Genomic DNA, 21,503 nt, shown 5'->3' with positions numbered 1-21,503 from the left:
TCATTAAAGCATAATGCATATGGTAATTCTGTATCTGAGATCATTAATAGCTCACTAATGATATGCCTTTGATCTCTGAAGATCATACTTGTACGTCATTCAAAGCAAATTTCTACACTCTTCATTTCAGAGATACAGTGAAATTTCCAATTAATTTCAGAGAATCTCTAATACATGGAAGGAGAAAAAGATGCTTTACTCAGTATTAAATGTATTCGGTAAACAACACTCTAAACTGAATAATTATTAATGATAGGGCATTGGTTTCTCTTGAGTATTTAAAAAGATATTAAACACTAAGGCCTAGATTACAAGTGGAGTTCTAAATATTGATTTTGCAAAAGCGATTTTGCGTTCCACTGAGTAATATATGTATACATATATATTTACTTTGAACACACAGTTCCCATAGACCTTTATGTAAAGGCACTTTTCAGTGCCGTTATTTTTCTAACACACCACACCAGCCACTTTTAAACCCATATAACTGCTTTGCAGTTATTTTATTAAAAGATAAAGATTCTACTGTCTTTATTTGTTAGATTACCAGTGGAGTTCTAAATATTGATTTTGCGAAAGCGATATTTGCGCTCCACTGAGTAATACCAGCACACACTGATGTGCGCTGGTATTACAAGTTGAGCGCATTGCTAGAAAGCATTGTGCTCACAAGAGCCAATAGAATGCAAGCTCAATCCTATTGGCTGATTGGATCAGCCAATAGGATTGAAGCTCAATCCTATTAGCTGATTACATCAGCCAATAGGATTTTTTCAACTTTAATTCCGATTGGCTGATAGAATTCTATCAGCATGATGTCCCTTAAAGGAACCTTCATTCTTCAGTAGCCGTCGAAAGAAGATGATGCTCTGTGCCGGATATCTTGAAGATGGAGCAGCTCCGTGTCGGAAGGATGAAGATAGAAGATGCTTTCTGGATGAAGACTTCTGCCCGTCTGGAGGACCACTTCTTTCCGCTTGGATGAAGACTTCTCCCGGCTTCGTTGAGGACTTCTGCCCGCTTGGATGAAGACGTCTTCCGGCTTCGTTGAGGATGGATGTCCGGTCTTCAAAAACTGTAAGTGGATCTTTGGGGGTTAGTGTTAGGTTTTTTTAAGGGTTTATTGGGTGGGTTTTATTTTTAGCTTAGGGTTTGGGCTTAAAAAGACCTAAATGCCCTTTTATGGGCAATGCCCATCCAAATGCCCTTTTCAGGGCAATGGGGAGCTTAGTTTTTTTTAGATAGGATTTTATGTGGGGGGTTTGGTTGTGTGGGTGGTGGGTTTTACTGTTGGGGGTTGTTTGTATTTTTTTTTACAGGTAAAAGAGCTGATTTCTTTGGGGCAATGCCCCGCAAAAGGGCTATTGGCAGTTTAGTTTAGGCTAGTTTTTTTTTTATTTTGGAGGGGGCTTTTTTATTTTGATAGGGCTATTAGATTAGGTGTAATTAGTTTAAATATTTGATAATTTCTTTTTTATTTTGTATAATTTAGTTAATTGCATTTAATTAATGTAATTGATTTACTTGTAGTGTAATGTTAGGTGTTCGTGTAAGACAGGTTAGGTTTTATTTTACAGGTAAATTTGTATTTATTTTAACTAGGTAGTTAGTAAATAGTTAATAACTATTTACTAACTATTCTACCTAGTTAAAATAAATACAAACTTAGCTGTGAAATAAAAATAAACCTAAGATAGCTACAATGTAACTATTAGTTATTTTGTAGCTAGCTTAGGGTTTATTTTACAGGTAAGTTTTTAGTTTTAAATAGGAATTATTTAGGTATTAATTGTAATTTTTATTTAAATTTATTTTAATTATGTTAAAGTTAGTGGGTGTTAGAATTAGGGTTAGGTTTAGGGGTTAATAACTTTAGTATAGTGGTGGCGATTTTGGGGGCAGCATATTAGGGGTTAATAACAGTAATATTGGTTGCGGCGATGTTAGGGACAGCATATTAGGGGTTAATAATATTTAACTAGTGTTTGCAATGCGGGAGTACGGCGGTTTAGGGGTTAATATGTTTATTATAGTGGCGGCGATGTCGGGAGCGGCAGATTAGGGGTTAATAATTTTATTTTAGTGTTTGCAATGCGGGAGGGCCTCGGTTTAGGGTTTAATAGGTAGTTTATGGGTATTAGTGTACTTTTTAGCACTTTAGTTCTGAGTTTTATGCTACAGCTTTGTAGCGTAAAACCCATAACTACTGACTTTCAGTTAACGGTACGGATCTTGACGGTATAGGCTGTACCGCTCACTTTTTGGCCGGACAGGCAAACTCGTAATACCGGCGCTATGAAAGTCTCATTGAAAAAGGACTTTTTGAAAGCTGCGGTAGTTACGTTGCGTTACGGCCAAAAAAGTGTGTGGCACAGATATACCTGCAAGACTCATAATAGCAGCGGTAGTGAAAAAACATTGTTATGAAGCTTTTTCACTCATAACGCAAAACTCGTAATCTAGCCACTAATTTATTAATAAAATATATTACACTTCATTTTTGGGGCATTTGGTGGATATTTTAGAAAATAAACCAGAGATCTGATCAGAAGTAGCGTGTGTATTACAAGTTGAAAGTAAATGTGAGTGCAACCTCATAGCTCTGGTTAACTGTGACACTCAAATAAAAACAAATAAAAAATAAATAAAAAACTAAAGTTACAATCATAATAACACTATCTAAAAATGCATGTGAAGGACTTTAACATAGAGATACATATATTCATGTCTAAATATATATATATATATATATATATATATGTATATATGTGTGTAAATATGTATTTATATGTGTATATATGTATTTACAGACATATATACGCATATAAACACATAAACACATAAATATATATATATAGTGCATTTGAGCCCTTTACAATCAAGTAGATGAAAATATGTTGAATCATATTTATGCAATATTCATATTTCATAAAGTGTTTATGTATGTACTGTAAATATTTCACATTCCAATGTTCTTCACATAGGGGAATATGTTCTAAGTATTTTTAAATAAATATTTATATATATATATATATATATATATATATATATATATATATATATATATATATATATACACACACACAGTATATATATAGATAGATAGATAGATAGATAGATAGATAGATATGTATTTTACCAGAATAATATCATATAAATATAGAAATATGTATTTATCAATAAATAGAACATATGCTGCTATGTTAAGAACATTGGAATGTGAATATTTTCATAATCGGGTTAGCATACTTGAGAAAATGCGATCAGGTTTGAGCACAAGCAGGGTGAGAATATGTGATTGGGTTTGCGTGCAAGTAGGGTGTTAGGTATTTTCCCACTTTTCTTGCTCTATTGGGGAATACGCTAACGCAATCACAATATTTGAAGTTCGGCTTTTTGCATGAGTTGGGTTAACCCAAGAGAGAAAACATTTTAATTTCAACTTGTAATACAAACGCTACCCAATGCACGCAAAAACATTACTTCTAGCGGACTATAATCACGAGTGGGAGCGATAACTATCACGCTATTCGTAATGTAGCCCTTATTTTTTAAAGTCTCTTTCATATTATTTTACACACATTTCAGCCCCTTAGCTTTCAAAAAAGTCCCACTTTGCTTAATTTTCTCAATTTTTTTCATTGTTTATTTATGTTTTCCTGCCATTACAGAAGGTATCTATAAAGAAAGTGAGTCAGATAAACATACACCAAGTTTAAAAAAAAATTGCAATATGCCAATCTCATGTGAAACAGTCACCAACAATTTAAAGGCAGCAGCAGCATGCACAGGTAAATAAACCTCACCAAGCCCCAGGGCAAAAGATGCGACAGGGCCCCCTATTTCAACAGTACATTTTCTGGCTCTTAGAAATCAGCAGAAGCTGAGCCAGTATCCACATAGAATCTAAAGAAGCTGCTTCTCTGTGACTGTGAAGCGTCCTTCCACATAATTAGTTCCCACTAGAAAATATACAGGTTTTCTGTACTTGCCACACTGTGGCAATCTAAACCATATCTGTAAAGGCAAATCCTTATACTATCCTTACAATGCAAGCTCTATATTGTAAATAGGTTTTAGACAATCAGCCAATCTAAGATGCCTAATGAATAAAAGTCATTTTGACGGTCACAAAAACTCCAAAAGTATCATGGACGTATTCCTATAGGACACGTACTACCAGTAATTACACGATGAAAATTAAAACAGTACAAGACTAGTTCAATACATTCCTATATATGCTGTGATACAGAGTCATATATGTACACAGATGTAAATATAATTTGGATTATGTAGGAATGTCATTAAAAAAACTCATCAAAAACATCAAAAATGACAGAAGAGATGGCAAAAAAATGACAGGTGTTGCCAATCATTTTCTGAGATTTCACCAATGAAAACAAACAGATCTCAAATGTTTTGGTATTCAAAAAGCTCTTTGATAAGAGGAGGTGATAAGGGACAGGCTCTGCTGAGAGCAGATAGCTGCTGGATTTACTTACAAATACAGTGCAATTATAGGGACTGAATGAAAATAATTATTTTACATGACTATAACATTTAAATATCAAATGGAACATTCAGATTTACAGTACTGTTTATGAGTTGAAACTGTTCCAATGTCACCAATTTTCTATGTTTTTCTACGGATCGCGTAATCAATTTATTTTTTAAATTACTACTTTGCACAAAGTTTGTTCCGCCAATAACCTTTATTTTTGACACACATACTAAAATTTTGTTTTTAAGAGCATATCACCAAGTTAACATCATTTACATGAATATTTAAGGGATGATTAATCGATGAGCAAACACAATTAAAAACAGCCATAATCACTTATTTGAAAAACCCATTCACATGATCATGACACACAAATACACATACAATAAGATATGCACAGTGTTTATTGAGGTTACATTTGTTTAGTAAATGTCACAGTAATAATTAGTATATGACTAATATATATGCCAAGCATAGATATGCATAAGAAATGTTTTGCATTGTATTAGCTGAAACACCTAAGATACTCAATACAACAAACATAATCCTGAAATATGATGAGAATTGACAGTGAACACTTTTCCCAGGGTTATTTCATATTCAGCCACTTGCTAGGGGGCAGGATTGTCCAGATATTCAATGGATTGGATAAAGCTGTGTTAATGACAAAACATGTCAAGGGGGAGTTGTGGCGTTTAATGGGTACTCCGGAATTTGTTTTTTCAATTTGTATTGTGGTGGGAGGCTTCCCGGTCTATAATTTTTACTATTGATGAACCCAAATTTTTTTCTTTCTTGATTCAGATAGAGCATGACATTTTAAGCAACTTTCTAATTTACTCCTATTATCAAATGTTCTTCATTTTCTTCATTCTCTTGGTATCTTTATTTGAAATGCAAGAATGTTTAGATGCCGGCCCATTTTTGGTGAACAACCTGGGTTGTTCTTGCTGATTTGTGGATAAATTCATCCACCAATAAAAAAGTGTCCAGAGTTCTGAACAAAAAAAAAAAGCTTAGATGCCTTCTTTTTCAAATAAAGATAGCAAGAGAACGAAGAAAAATTGATAATAGGAGTAAATTAGAAAGTTGCTTAAAATTGCATGCTCTATCTGAATCACAAAATAAAAAAATGTGGGTTCAGTGTCCCTTTAAGTAGGTTGAAGTAAGTACTGGTGGGAGTACATTTCTACAATAACAGATGTACCCTGTGTGCTCTTCCCTACAGATTATTATTTTCTGAAATAGGAAGCTCCATAAAACTAGATTTATTTTTGCCATATAATCTAGTACTAACAAGGTTTGAAAGTTACACACCCATATTTTATTTTGTTGTTTCATTATTATTATTATTTTATTTTAACACACTTGGGTACATGTTCCAAGTGAAGTTTAACAAGTAACAACTGAGTGCTATTATGTGTATTCTGTCTAGTCAGTGTCTATACTGATTTGTAACTCTAGTTATATTAATACACAGCATTGCAGAGCCTGTATATAATATATATACTGTATATGTATACTGTACGAAGCTGCATCCAGGTGGATTCCAAAAATGGCAGGGTTGTGCCACCATGCCATTTTCGGAATCCACCGGGATGCAGCGAAGGCAAACAGAGCATTACAAAAAAAAAAAAAAAACACTGCCCACAGAAAAGTATAACAAAAGAAAAGATTAAAGATGGCATCCCTTGAATTCTTATTGGCTGATTTGATTCTTCAAATTTAAATCAGCCAATAGGATCAGAGCTACTGAAATCCTATTGGCTGATTTGAATTTGAAGAATCAAATCAGCCAGGGGGGACTTAGACTTTTTTTTCTGCAAAAGAGCTGTTTATCTTGGGGTAATGCACTGCAAAAAGCCCTTTTAATGGCAACTGGCAGTTTATTCTTAGATTAGGGGGTGTTTTATTTTGGGGGGGCTTTTTATTTTCATAGGGATTAGGTTTAATTTTGTAAACTTGGGTAATTTGTATTTTTATTTTCTGTAATATTAGTTTTTTTTTTAATTTTCTGTAATTTTATCTTAATTTAAATGTAGGTTTATTTTTTTAATTTTTGGGGGTTAGACTTAAGTTTTTGTTTTTTTTAATATATTTTTTTTAGATTAAGGATGGGCAGCAAAAGAGCTGAATGCCCATACAAATGCCCTTTTCATGGCAATGGATAGTTTAGTTTTTTTAGTGTTAGGTTTATTTATTTTGGGGAGTTTGGTGGGTGGTGGGTTTTACTGTTAGGGGGGAATTAGAATTTTTGGTAACTGCAAAAGAGCTGTTTAACTTAGGGCAATGTCCTACAAAAAGCCCTTTTAAGGGCTATTGGTAGTTTAGCATTAGATTAGGGGGTGTTTTTATTTTGGGGGGGCTTTTTTATTTTCATAGGGATTAGGTTTTATTTATTTTATTTTTGATAATTTTTTTTCTATAGTTCAATTTTTTTTTTTTTTAATAAACAACACATAGACTGAGAGGGGAGAGAGAGAAAATGAGAGGGGAGAGCAAAAGAGAGGGGAGAGGGAGAGCATAAGAGAGGGGAGAGGGAGAGCAAAAGAGAGGGGGGAGAGAGAGCAAAAGAGAGGGGGGAGAGAGCAAAAGAGAGGGGGGAGAGACCAAAAGAGAGGGGGGAGAGAGAGCAAAAGAGAGGGGAGAGAGAGCGCAAAAGAGAGGGGGGAGAGAGCGCAAATGAGAGGGGGAAAGAGAGCAAAAGGGTGGATTCTTTCACCACCCTGCTTTTTTCGAAATCCACCTGGATGCAGCATAAGCTACAATAGACTGCCTTTCCGAAAATGGCAGGGTGGTTCTGTGGTTCCGTCACCACAATAGACTGCCCTCTGGGCATGTTTCCCACTAATTATATATATATATATAAAAATACATCAGTGTTCTCTCTAAAGCCAGTTTATGAGCGGCACGGCAGTAAAACAGTTAATTAGAGCAATTAGCTCTAATAATCTAATTAGGTTCCCTTATTAACTGCTTCACTGCTGGACCGCACACAAAACTGGTCTTAGAGGAATCACTGATATATATACATACGTACAGAAACAGAAGTGCTCTCTCTGGAACGAACAGCAGCTCAATAGCTTGTTCTATGGTGATTTACCACCTGGGAGCAGCCTCTTTTACCCCATTTGTGCTTTTCACAGAGGAGAACTTCCCTGAAATATCAGTCTGATCACACATAGTAAAATCAGTTCAGCCCCGAAATACCAGACAATTCTACTCTGAACAAGGAACATGGCAACCCCAGACAATCATTTTGTTCTTCTTTGGGCCTTGTCAGTGAGGTGCATCCATATTCCTTTAAGCACGTTGGGCAAGGAGTCAACATCTGGTTTTCCCAGCACCCCTAGGGAGACTGCTCTAGGGTCAGATTGCAAATACATACAGAAAGAGAAATGCTCTCTCAGGAATGAGCAGCAACTCAGTAGCTTGTTCTATAGTGACTTGCCACCTGAAAGCAGCTTCTTTTAGCCCAATTGTGTTTTCCAGAGAGAACTCTCCTGAAGTAAATCAGTCTGCTCCCGCCTAACAAGGACAGTCCAGCCCTGAAATACCAGGCAATCCTTTTCTGAACAAGAAAAATGGCAAACCCAGACAATCATTTCGGCCTTCTTTGGGCCTTGTTCAGTGAGGTGCAGCCATATTCCTCTAAGCACATTGTGCAAAGAGTCTGGTTTCCCCCATATATAGAATTTCTTAATTATTAATTAAAATATCATAAAAGACTTTTTGGTATACATTGGTGTTGTCATTGATTTAATCTTTCTATTTCTGAAGAAAGACAGAAGTCCACTGCATTCAACCTATACGGATCCTACTTGATTTTTAAATAAAACTGCCAATTGAGCTTCTGTTAATACATTTAGAAGATGATCCATGTAACACAGGGGCGTATTTAGGTTTTGTGCTGCTCTAGGCACTCAAAATTCTGCTGCCCCCCCCCACCCCACCTCACCCCAGGTTTAAGGCCTTTTTTTAGACATAATATTTTTGGGGCAGGGTGTAAAAAATTAAAAAAAAAAATGTCTTTTTAAGTAGATGTTCATCAGGGCTTGCATTCACTCTGGTCACACACACACACACACACACACACACACACATATATATATATATATATATATAAAAATATATATATATATTAAGACATTATTTTGCAAGTCAGATGATTAAAGTGTTTATATCAGAAAAAAATATCCTTCACTGTATGATAGTTTGTCAGTAGGTAGTTGTTCTTTGGTGACTGACAGTTATTTAAGCAAAATATCTGCTTGGATAAGTATGTAATGAATATACAAACTGGCCTTTAAAAGTACTTAAAAAATACAACAGTAGTAATGATAGGTTTAGGAATTGTATCCTAGGGGATAAAGTCACATGATACAATCATAATAAAGTATATACTTGTATTGTTTCTGAATGTATTAAATGCATACAACATATTTTCAGTTGTGTTTTAAGTCACATAGTTGTATAGATTCAGCAATAAATATTTATTCTTTGCATGTATGACAGATAGACAAACAGTAAATGTACAAGTTTTTAGTGACTAATCCGTTTAAGTGTTTTAATGCCTAATGAAGATGTATTGAAGGGAGAAAGGCATATGCTGTTTCACACGGTCACGGTGTAGTGCACACTGCACTGTGTAGTCTGTGTGAGTCTCAATCCCGTGGTGGAGCCAGGAAGAATACCGCATTCCCTCTCAGTCCAGGCCAGGCTGCGCAAGTGAGCTCCGCCTCCACCGTCACCACGACATGCGCATCCACATACAATCCCATAGGACAGCAATAGCTGGGCCAGCCATTTAAGTCATTTGTAATTGGTTGATTTAGCCACCCGGCCCTGAGTTCAGTAGAGTGGCCCTAGGGACTCAAAATTCTTCTGCCCCTTAAAAATCTGCCTCCCTAGGCACCAGCCTTGTTGGCCTATGCCTTAGTACGCCCCTGATGTAACACAAACAATAACATCCCTAAATTCTGTTTTTAGACAGAAATTTATCTAAGCAGTTTTTAAATGTATCTAATGTATTAGCATTCACTACTTTAGGCAATACATTCTACAATTTGATAGTTTTAATAGTAAAAAAAATGTTTACGATGATGAAGATTAAATAATTCCTCCAAGTCATTAATAAAAATATTAAAAAGAACAGGCCCCAGCACTAATTACTTTTGTTCAATCTCAAATAGATTAGTTTGACATGATCTATTTCTCATAACACAGAGTAGATCTTTAGACCGCTGCTTCATAACTGTTTTTTCTGGCGAGTAACACAGGCCCTCAAGCTGCATACAGAGCTTGATAAATGGGCCCCTTAATCTTGTTTTCATTAATATACTATTGAATATAATCCTTTATCATCTAGTATCTTCCCTACTAGTATTTAGCTTTCTGGCGCATATAGTAAAACCAATACTTATTAAAGGGCCATATGGGCCCTCTAGAGGTCTGGACCCAGTCTCAATTGAGACCCCTATAGTTACTCCACGGGTAGCATGCATATGTTGGGAACATCCGTATCTCTTTAAGAGACACATGTTTTTTTGTAGAAAACAAATGGCCATGCAGGTTTACAGCTGCAATTACATGATACACCAATCAGCCACTAAGTTAAATACATAGGTATCTAGAGTCCGTAATAAGAAAAATTACATAGTCTAATTACAGCACAGTATTTTAAAATTAGAAAATTAAGTTAATAACTCCAAGAAAATTGGACCCATTCAATTTACTTACTACCTACTACAGTTTTCAACATTTCCAGTCAATATGGGTTCCTGAAAAAGATAAAAACTAACGGCTAGATTACGAGTTTTTGTCGGTAAGGCTTGCGGGGCTAACGCTCCTTTTTTTCTTACCGCTCCCTTAATTAACGCTGGTATTACAAGTTTTCTGCAAGCCGGCGTTAGCCTCAGAAAAGTGAGCGTTGAGCAAAATTTAGCTCCACATCTCACTGTAATACCAGCGTTGCTTACGGTAGCGGTAAGCTGGCTAAACGTGCTCATGCACGATTTCCCCATAGGAAACAATGGGACTGAGCTGGGTGAAAAAAAACCTAACACCTGCAAAAAAGCAGCGTTCAGCTCCTAACGCAGCCCCATTGTTTCCTATGGGGAAATACATTTTATGTCTGCACCTAACACCCTAACATGAACCCCGATGTAATCTAGGCGTGAATTTGTTCACTTAACCCAAAGTTAAAACTACAGTTTGTTAAACTGAAACTTTTATTATAAAGCATGAAAATATGCAGTTAAACAGTTTATATAAAACAGATTTCAAATTATAAATTGGAGTGAAATATGTGCTATTGATTCTTCTCACACAAAAAAACTATTGATTCGTTGCAGTACATTATGCAAAGACCAAGATGCTCAATCTACCAGTTGTACCTGTATTCCTTTTATTTCTAACAATGAATGACCATAGCTGACAAGAGTAGTTATAGGGCTCCAGCAGAAGCTGCTTTGAAGCCTTTGTGGGGCAGCTTGCCAGCTTGCTTGCCACAAGTTGAGAAGCAGTGGTCATCTGACTACCACTTCTTAACCTCTCCGCCACTTCAGTGTTCAAAAATCCTGAACGAGCTAGTGATTGACAGGAAGCGCCGCACAAGGGAATACTTGTGCAATATTAAATATGGTTAATGAGGGCAGTGCACATACGAAGTATAATGCCCACTCGCCACATTCACGACAGGGCAGATAGATTCTCAATTATGGGCCCTTGTTCATCCGTGATTTGATAAATGGGTCCATAGGGCTCCATGTACTAAGCAGTCAGCGAGCTACCCGCAACAAATCTCGCGTCAAAACTCGCAAACTGATATGTACAAAGTCGTCAACTATGTTCAAACTCGCATCTTTAAAATTGCGAGCGTACTTATCCGCCAAACCTCGCTACCTCTCCATTTTTCACTGTAATTAGACACATTTGACCACCAACTCGCCAAAAACGAATGTACTAAAAAATCTATTTGTCCGCTCGCTACAATTTCCTTTCCCACCTCGTTATTTTTGCCTCGCCACCTTTTAGGTGGCGGGCAAGGTACAAAACAATAGGAAAGTCAATCTAGACGCCAGTCTAGACATATATAAAAGGCAGTAATATCAGCATTGTACTTACAGCATAACTGGCGTCTAATTTGTCTCTCATTTCCATGTACATAAATTGCGCCCAATTTGTCGACTGTAATTAAAGAGTAATCTATATTTTAAATTTGTATTGTATAGTTGTCAATCTTTATAATTATTTTTATATTAATATTTATATATTATCAGATCCAGATGAAGCCATAAATAAATATTACAAAAATAACGCTCTGTAATCACTCTTCAAAAATTTTGAACAATAATAAAGTTGTTTAGATAAGTTGAACTTTTATAGGAGCAAAATTCTATTCCCGCGACTACTATGATGTTCGTGACACCTTGCATGTCACGTGTTAATAATTGGCCAGACAATTCAACTGAAAGTTAAGTACATCAGCTTAGTCGCGGCGAGCGAGGCGTCAAATTTATCAATAATCCGCCACTGCTCGCGGCAGGCTAGACTTGTCTATTTATTGGGGGATTATTAGTACATAGCGACAGCGGACACCATTTCGCCCGCGGCGAGTAACGGTGAGTTTATCCGCATCTATAATGACGGATGAATTGACGGCTTAGTACATGGAGCCCTCAGTGTTAATGTCAGTAATTGCTATCATGGTTACTATATTTTCTTGCTTTACTCTGTTCTATAGAAGCAAATTACTGACAGACACATACAACTACCCATGCATATACAAACCTAGAAATATGTAGATCAATGTATGGCGCATCTGGGGTTGCATGTGATACTGGTCAACAAAGGGGTAGTGTGAGAAACAAAATGGAAAACCTCGGCCCCCTGGTTATAGGTTGGACTACCACAGTTTTTTCCTTTATATTCAACAGAAATATATACCAATATGGGGCCATTTTTATAAAATATGTAAGCAGTTTTTACATTTTTACATTATAAAATACTTTGGGGTTACATAGGTTATTCACACAAAGTGTTTCCCTTTTCTTTGTATCTTTACTACAGTAGACTTTACTGTAGCTTTGAGAAGCCACAATTAAAAAAAGATTACTAGCTGCTTATTGGCAGGTCGCACTTAATTGCAAAAGCTTTTTAATGCAGCTGGTAAATTGAGTTTTATATTTCACACAAGTACTCGCAGCTGCAATTAATTGTAATCTGTAGGCATACGATTGCCATAACTTTTTTGGCCACTAGGATTTTAGTGGCTTGGCAGTCAGTGTTATTACAGGAGCCAGGAGTACTGGACATGGAAACCCAAAATGTTTCTTTCATGATTCAGATAGAACATACAATTTTAAACAATTTTGCAATGTATTTCTATTATTAAATTAGTTTCATTCTCTTGGTATCCTTTGTTGAAGAATCAGTCATCCAGTACTGGGAGGCATCTAAAGCTACCAATCAGCAGCTATCACCTGGCAGTGCATTGCTGTTCCTGAGCTAATATGTATGCAATTTAAAATCGCTCACTCAGGGGGCAAATTCTCAAGCTCCAAATGGAGCCTGAGGCCCCTATTTCCGCGCGAGCCTTGAGGCTCGCCGGAAACAGCAGTTATGAAGCAGTGGTCTAAAGACCACTGCTCCATAACTGATCTGCTGCCTCTGAGGCTGCGGTCTTCAAATCTGCCCGAACCTATACGATCGGCTGATTGACACCCCCTGCTAGCGCCCTATTGGCCGCAAATCTGCAGGGGGTGGCATTGCATAAGCAGTTCACCAGAACTGCTTGTGCAATGATAAATGCCGACAGCATTTATCAATGTGCGGGGGACATAATACACTACATCGTATTATGTCCGTACACACTTTAATAAATCGGCCCCTCAATCTGAATCCTGATGGTTTAATTTTAACTTTACTGTCCATTGAATGGTCACACAAAAAAATGCTGCAAGTTAATAATCTAGACCAGTGCTTTCCAAACGGTGTGTCGGGACACACTAGTGTGTTGGCAGCAGTGTGTAGGTGTGTCCCTGCTTCAGCACAAATTTTTTTTTATTTTAATTTTTTTTTTTTTGGTTTCTGACTTTCCGCCTGCCTGCTACGCATATCAGATGGTTGACACGTGATTGATACCTAGCGGGTCACAGATCATCTTAACCTATTGGCACAGCTCAGTGGGAACTGAAACTATTCCAATTGGCGGCTTTGGCGGCACATTGGCTCCTGACTGCATGTGTAGTCTCCTTAATTGGCTCGTGACTGCATGTGTAGTCAGTGAGTGGGACAGCAATGTGTATGCAGCACAGGAAGTAGTCAGTCGGACTCACCGAGCTCTGAGGGTGGCAGCTTAAACGCTGAGCTGAAGTCAGAAGTCAGTGGGGGTTTTTTTGCAGCTAGCTCCCAGTAGTGCATTGCTGCTCCTGCTCTTGATATATGGATAGGAAGGGGAAGCTTAAAAATGCTTGATGATGAAATGTGAGTGTCTTTATCTAATTTTGCACCAAATATTTAGAAATTGTGTTCATCCCATCAACCTCATACATCCCATTAAAATAGTAAGTAGCTATTGGTGATATTAAACTTTTTTTTTATTCTTGCACATAATTACTGTTACTTGTAAATACATTTAGTTATTATATCATTTATGTATGTGTTCGTATCTCTTAAAACAAGTTAGTTTAACCTCCTTTTTGCCAGTACAACTGAATTACTGTGTTGCAAAATGATGTTGGTCTAAAAAGTGTGTTGCCAACATGAAAAGTTTGGAAAGCTCTGATCTAGACCATTGCCTATAATTTTGCTCGTACTAGATAATTTGCTCCTAAACATGTTACTATGAAAATTGTAATGTTAAAGTAATATCTGTTTTTGTGTTAATAAATAGAGGTTTTATTAGCGCTTTTGAGCATGATAAAAAATATTAGTGATTACAAATCATCCAACTATTTCAGAAGTAAGAAACCTCGGACCTGGCAGCTATATTTGGCTTGCTGATCCATATCTTTCCGCAATGGTGTTCAGAAAGAAGGAAGATTAAAGGGAAAAGAAGAGGAATAAGGAAGAAAATGATGAGAATTGTGTGATAAGAGACAAGCGAGGGAGGAAAATATGAGAAGAAAATGAATGATAATTCAATGGTTCTAGTAGAGTCACCAAGGAGCTGTCAATCTTAAAAAAATAGGATTTTTTTCCTATATATTTTTTTTATTGTCTTTATGTAGGCGGATGTTTCCTAGGGTCAGTCATAGATCATAGTATAAGGATAAGGTTCTGTTCAAGTCTGTGATACAGGCTAAGGATCATATAAAGAGCTGTAAAAGAGTATGTGCAAATTTATGGTACATTCTCAATAAAATTATTGCATGAAATGAATTAGTTTTCCCATGAGTTTGCACTATTTTTACTAGATAGATACTTGGTGCTGAAACTCTTTCCAAACCTTATTCTAATCCTTAAGAAAATAAATTTTACTGTATTTTTCATTGTTTTCATAAAGATTTTCATAAAGATTTTTAACATATTTGTAAGACCTTTACCCTGTTTAAAACCAATATTAATCATCACACTATGGTGCTATTGCTATAGTTTTTGGACTGACAATCTCATGTATGTTCAGTTCACATTTCCATGCAAAAATAGTCATAAAATCCCAGTAGGGCAAATAAAATATGTTTGTAAATTATTACAATAAAGTTTATCAATATTATAAATATTTTAAATATTGTGCAGACACATAATGTTTCCAACGAGGGAATCTGTCCCCCAGTGAATGCAATAAGTGGAGCCCAACATTCTAAGAAAAGGATTAGTTGCACACATTATGAAAATGTACTTTTTGGGAGATTATAACACACATAGGATGCTGTCATTAGCCACAAAGGGCCCTATTTAACAATGGCCGGACTAACAAGCTTTGCTTCTGCAAACCCATCCGCCTGGCATCACGGCCAGCAGGCAGCAGTACGCTGCCCACGTTTAATATTGCACAAGTGGCTGCTTGTGCAATGCCACACCCTGCTCACATGAGGCCAATTGTGCATGAGCAAGGGCTGTCAATCCCCTCAAATTTGCCCTGGGTAATTTTAATCCGCCAGCTAAGAGCTAAGATCAAATGTTGATGATGTTCTCATTTGCCATTGGCTGCTTCTTTTTTGCATCCATGTAGGTCTGCAAAAATACCTGTTGCTTATTCTGCTTACCCAGCACAAATATAGAAAATCCATAAATTAATGCAGGCAGATATTATATGACCTAAGGAATTCAAACACATGTTCTTCGTAGGGATTGGAACACAATTATTACACAAAATATCCAAATTGAGAACTATTATATTATAATTATAAAAGATAGAAATATACTCAATGGCTTATATAAGGCTGTGCAGAAGCAACTGAGAAATTGCTTTTCTATTTTACTTTTTATGTTAAATGTTTCAGCTTTGTCATTTTGCCCTTTCAACAAAAAACTAAAGTTTTCTTGTCCTTTATCTCAAAACAATTAGCTCGCTGAGCTCTTTGCTATAGAGTGTAGCCATCTCAGCTTTGCCTGAATGATCTAAATGAAAGTGGCAGGTGGCACCGTGGTACGTTGCTCCTGTCCAACACCCACTGATCTCCCCCTAGACCTCCAGGAAGATCAGAAATTCACAGTGTGTGCCAGAAATGAACTGAAAATTATCATATAGCAGCACAGGCAGAAAAATATCAGAATATTCTGTATCACTGGAGCTCACACAGGAAAATAGTCTCTGTATTAGAAATGTATTGTCTCAAGCTGCAGTATATACATGTATCCACATGACAACAGTTATCTTCACATTAGTTCGCTTTATTGCTAGGAGTGAACAAGGTACTCTACATTAACACCTATGGCATCCCACAACACTTTCTGGCCTAGATTTAAGGAAGGAACAATATATGGCACAGATGGTGCAGTGGGCCTCACATAGGCTTCTAGTTGCTGAATTATGGTTGCAGAAACATGCATCTGATCTGAGGTCTCATCTGGGCATATAAATGGCATAATGGGTCTCGAGGGATTATGCATCTGATCTGAAGTCTCAATTATATCTACATGGTAAATCACTAGAATTCTTTGAATTGTTAGCAATCAAGATAAATATTGCTATGATTGACACCACATTGACAAAACATTACATGGTTTAATGCATATTTAGTAAGAAGCTATTGAGGCCTTGACCAGGTACCAGTCTATGGACTTGATGATCTAAAGCTCTGTTCTCTGGCGAGATTCTTCAAGAAGACTCGTCCGTATTGTGAGGTCCCTCAAACAATTTTAGAAAGGCAAATTTTAGCCTAAGAACTGCTTATCTTGCTATGATGGGTTTTGTATGTGTAGCAGAGGCACATACATTACAATATTATGGTTAAAAAGAAAGAGAGATTTTGTGTGATTTCTCTTCAATTCATGTTGAGGAGTATCCTCTCCTCCTAAAAATACTACATTCATTTGGCATCCGAGACACAGCCCTCTCCTGGTTTGCCTCATATCTCTCAAACCGCTCATTTTCAGTTTCCTTTAACAACATATCTTGTGATCCTATGCCTCTCTCAGTTAGAGTACTGGAAGGCTCTCTCTTTATACATCCTCCCTTGGAAAACTTATAGCCTCCTTTGGATTCCAGTACCACTTATATGCTGATGATACCCAAATCTATCTTTCTTCTCCTGATATCTCTCCCTCTTTACTCAACCAGATTTCCAACTGCCTCTCTGCAATTTACTCTTGGATGTCTTCACACTACCTCCAACTCAATCTGTCCGAAAACCAAGCTGCTTCTTATTCCCCCCTCTTTGAGACATCCAACACCTGACATTTCTCTGACGGTTGTAGACTCAATTCTCAACACCTCCCCCCAGGTCCGCTGCCTTGGGGTCACACTAGACCCAGAACTCACATTCAAACCACATATATAAGCACTTACCAAATCCTGCCGTTCACACCTACGTAACATTTCCATATGAAATGAGGAAAAAGGAAACTGAGTCCTGGGGTCAGTAATGGAGTTTATTGCAATGCAGGCTTACAACAAGTTAGGTGAGCTCCATCTAACGCGTTTCGCGCATGAGCACATGCGCTTCATCATTTCCATACTCAAAAAACTACAAAAATACTTATTCATTCCCTCATTTTGTCACACATTGATTATTGCAATCTACTCCTAAATGGCCTTCCAAAACACCGCCTCTCTGCTCTCCAATCTATTATGAATGCTTCAGCTAGACTCATCCACCTAAGTCGCTGATCTACATCAGATGCTCCACCCTGCCAGTCTCTACACTGGCTCCCCATACACTCCTGAATACAATTTAAAGTATTAACCCTAACTTACAAAGCACTTAACAGTCTAACTCCCAACTACATTTCCTCTCTCATCTACAAATAGTCCCCATTCCGTCCTCTTCGATCAACCTCTGACCTACGGCTCTCTACTCCTGTTATCTCTACATCGCACGCCCGCCTCCATGGCTTCTCACGTGCTGCTCCTGTCCTCTGGAATGCTCTACCCCGCTCCATAAGACTGTCTCCAACCTTGTATAGCTTCAGACTCTCCTTGAAAACCCACCTATTCAGAGAGTCTTACCATCTCTCCTCTATCCCTCATCTGAACCAAACTAATACATGAACTGTCTGACTCACTGCTGCAACTACAACCGATGTGACAAGCTACCCCAACCTTATGTCTCTGCCCCCTAAACTTGTAGACTGTGAGCTTTCCGGAGCAGGGCCCTCTCCAATGCTACAGAATTTGGCGGCGCTATACAAATAAATGATAATAATAATAATATTTGATCATCAGGCGATTGATTTTTAACCCCTTACACATACCAAATTTTATGGCCACTTGTGATTACCTCAATATTTAAATCATGTTCTCAGGGATGCACATAGACTTTACATAATTTCAATTTCAGTTATTTACCTCTTGATACTCAAGTTCAGTTAGTTAAACCCTTCATTAATATCCTTTCCGGGCACTTTCCACACGCTTGGATTGGATAAAGGTATAGCCCCCCTCCCTTTTTCCCCCCCTCTTTCCATATTTTATCATCCTTGACTGTTTAGCACGTTAGGATACAATATTTTATGTTAATATTTATGTTATGTTAATGTGGATATTGTTTGTAACAAGACATTACATTCCTGGTGCTCTCTATTTCTGTTTCTGGTTGTAACCAGTGTTTACCAAAGCCAGTCTTTAGGACCCTTACTCATGCCACATATTCATTATATCTTAACTAGAGCACAGGTGAAATAATCGGCTCACCCATCAGCTGATCAGTTCACCTGTGCTCTAATTAAGATATAATAAATATGTGGCCTGTTAAGGGTCCTGAGGACTGGAGTTGGGAAACACTGTTGTAAACGTTTACCAGCATTTTTGATTTATGTAGAAAAAATCTGAATAAAAATTATATTTAAAAAAATATATATATTAAAGGGACAGTTAACTCAAAATACATTTATGGGACTTTAGCTTTTATGTTTTAATCCATTTTAGGGGTTTTAAACAGATAGTTAGGGATAAGTAGCAATCAAAGAATAAAATGCTCAGATAGAGAATTTACTATTTTTGCAATAGTGTGTACATAAACCATGAGTAAATTAACATACTTAGAACACTTTTCAAGGGTTATGCTCCTGGACTGTAAACAACTATTTTTTTTAACGTATTTCTCTTTATTAGCATGTTTTAGAAACTTACAATAACATCAGTAGTACTGAAAAAAAGAGTGCATGCAGTAGGTAAAGAATAAGATAAGGATCAATGTACTAAGCAGCATAAGCTGTTTTTCAGCCCTTGCAGAGCAAGTTTGCACCTGTGAACCTGCTTTCTGCAATGTAAGAAGCAGCGGTCACCAGATCTCTGAGTTGGCATATAGAAAACCTGAACCCGCTAGCCTAAAGTGACTGACAGGCCCTTTGATAAGGGGACGGCACTACACACTCAAGTGAGTGTGTAATGAGATACATAGGAAGTGGATGTACAGTGTCCTCTGCCCGTTTAATGCAAATCCAATGGGACAGGTTCGCAAGTTAGGAACATAGTCTGCACCAGCCTTATTACATGGGACCCACAGTCTACTTCTATTACAATCATACAGTACCATATCTTTATCAGAGAATGTCTAATGTTGACTCTCAACACCAATTATGTTACTTTTTATTGCAATTCTAGCATCAAAACAGTAACACCTTGCTCCCAAACCTCCAACACTAAATCCAATGAAATCTGCAGCATGACAATACAGACATAAGAGAATAATCTAATCTGATTTAGTTAAATCATATAAACTATACCAAATTTGCTAATAAAATGCATTTATTCAGTATGCAGATTTTTTGCAACTCAGGACTTAATTTCTAAAACATACTATGCACATTTTAAGGGAAATAAACACCTCTTGTCTTTGTCCCATGATCCCTAGAAAATAAAAAAAATAAAAAATCTTCAACTTACTTTGGGTTGGATAACAAGTAGAGCACAAATATTTTTGTACTGTTGAGCAGTAACTCACATTTCTTTCATGTCTGCCATCTAGTGCTTATGCTAATGTATAACATTGTTGCAAAACTGCTTCCATATAGTGCTGCGGACACTTGCACACTCCTTAACTTACCTTCCTGCTTTTCAACAAAGGATGGCAAAAAAATGAAGAAAATTTGATAACAGAAGTAAATTGGAAAGTTGTTTAAAATAGTATGTTTTATCTGAATTATGACAGAATATTTTAGGCTATATACATAGGTATTTCAAGTTTTTTAAGTATTTCCATCAAAAAAACTAAACATAAAAACACACTGTATTAAATTTGTTTAAAAATAATATTGCATATTATTTGACTGGCAGAGGGCGCTAAAGCATTTATATAAATATATATATATATATAAATAAATATGTGTGTATGTGTGTGTAAATATGTATAGATATATACATAATACGTGTGTATATATACTAAAGTAAAAAAACTCTGCATTATAAATTGTGCTCCACTTGTATTCTGGGCCTTGGTGTTTAAAATATTACAAATTGCATAACAAGCTATTTGATTTGCTGGAGTTTCAGGTGTCAGAAATTACTTTTTGGGCTCCTATGGGACAATCACTATAGTCACAAAAGCATGAGGTATTTTTATGTCCTTCTTAAAAACAGTCTTGAGTTAATTTAACAGGAAAATCTCCCAAACAGCCAAGGCTGATGTTTGTTTCCTTTTGATGCAGCTGGTACGCTACAGCACCGAAGGACTTCTCCAGCTGGGACCCCTGGGATCCACCGCATTCTTACCAGATACAAAGTGTCTCATTGATGATGGGAAGGGAAGGACTCCTACTCTGAAGAAATGTGATGACATCCCAAGGCCTACTCAAAAACTCTGGGATTTTACACAGGTAAATGGCAAAATAGGTTTTGGAGTTTTAATTTAAAAAAAAGAAAAAAGAATAAACTTTACTTTCTTCCAAAAATGTTCCCTGGGGAGATTGTTCAGTTTTTAAGGAACATGGTCACCACTTAAAACCTCTTAAATTAGTTTAGGCACATTTGAACAATTTATGTTGGTTGAATGTTATGCTATGTGGAATGGAGCATTTCATTAAAATCAACATTTAAAATCCTGAAATTAACACTAGAATGCTGATTTTCATGGAATTTAGTGCATTTGAAAATTCACATTAAAAGGTAAATTCACTTTTTGTTATTTTGTTTATCATTGAAATATTAGATTTAACATACAGAAACAACATTATTTAGATACTGGAATAAAAGCTTCTTCTTTATGGACTTAATTAAAAAATAGATCCTTGTTTTTATATATATATATATCTAATGAAACTGTTCAAACATAAATGGTAAATTTTCACTGATGCATTTAGGCCTAGACAAATTAGTTAAATGTAATATACTATGCCAGTAAGATTTTGGTGAAGGGGGTAACTTTTGTCAGTGCTACTTTAAAAAGTAAGTTAAAGC

At 36.6% G+C, this 21,503-nt stretch overlaps 1 protein-coding gene across 1 annotated transcript in view; it reads left to right on the top strand.

Annotated features, from left to right (window-relative positions):
- Positions 1-21,503, top strand: part of GALNT9 (polypeptide N-acetylgalactosaminyltransferase 9) — a 669,089-nt gene that overhangs the window by 568,909 nt on the left and 78,677 nt on the right. Inside the window, exon 10 of the mRNA XM_053701876.1 lies at positions 20,756-20,923. Within this exon, the coding sequence (XP_053557851.1) occupies positions 20,756-20,923 (168 nt within the window). The remainder of the gene's footprint in view (positions 1-20,755; positions 20,924-21,503) is intronic.

Source organism: Bombina bombina, chromosome 2 (assembly GCF_027579735.1).
Source record: "Bombina bombina isolate aBomBom1 chromosome 2, aBomBom1.pri, whole genome shotgun sequence".
NCBI classification, from domain to species: domain Eukaryota; kingdom Metazoa; phylum Chordata; class Amphibia; order Anura; family Bombinatoridae; genus Bombina; species Bombina bombina.
This window is presented reverse-complemented; position numbering and strand designations above follow the sequence as displayed.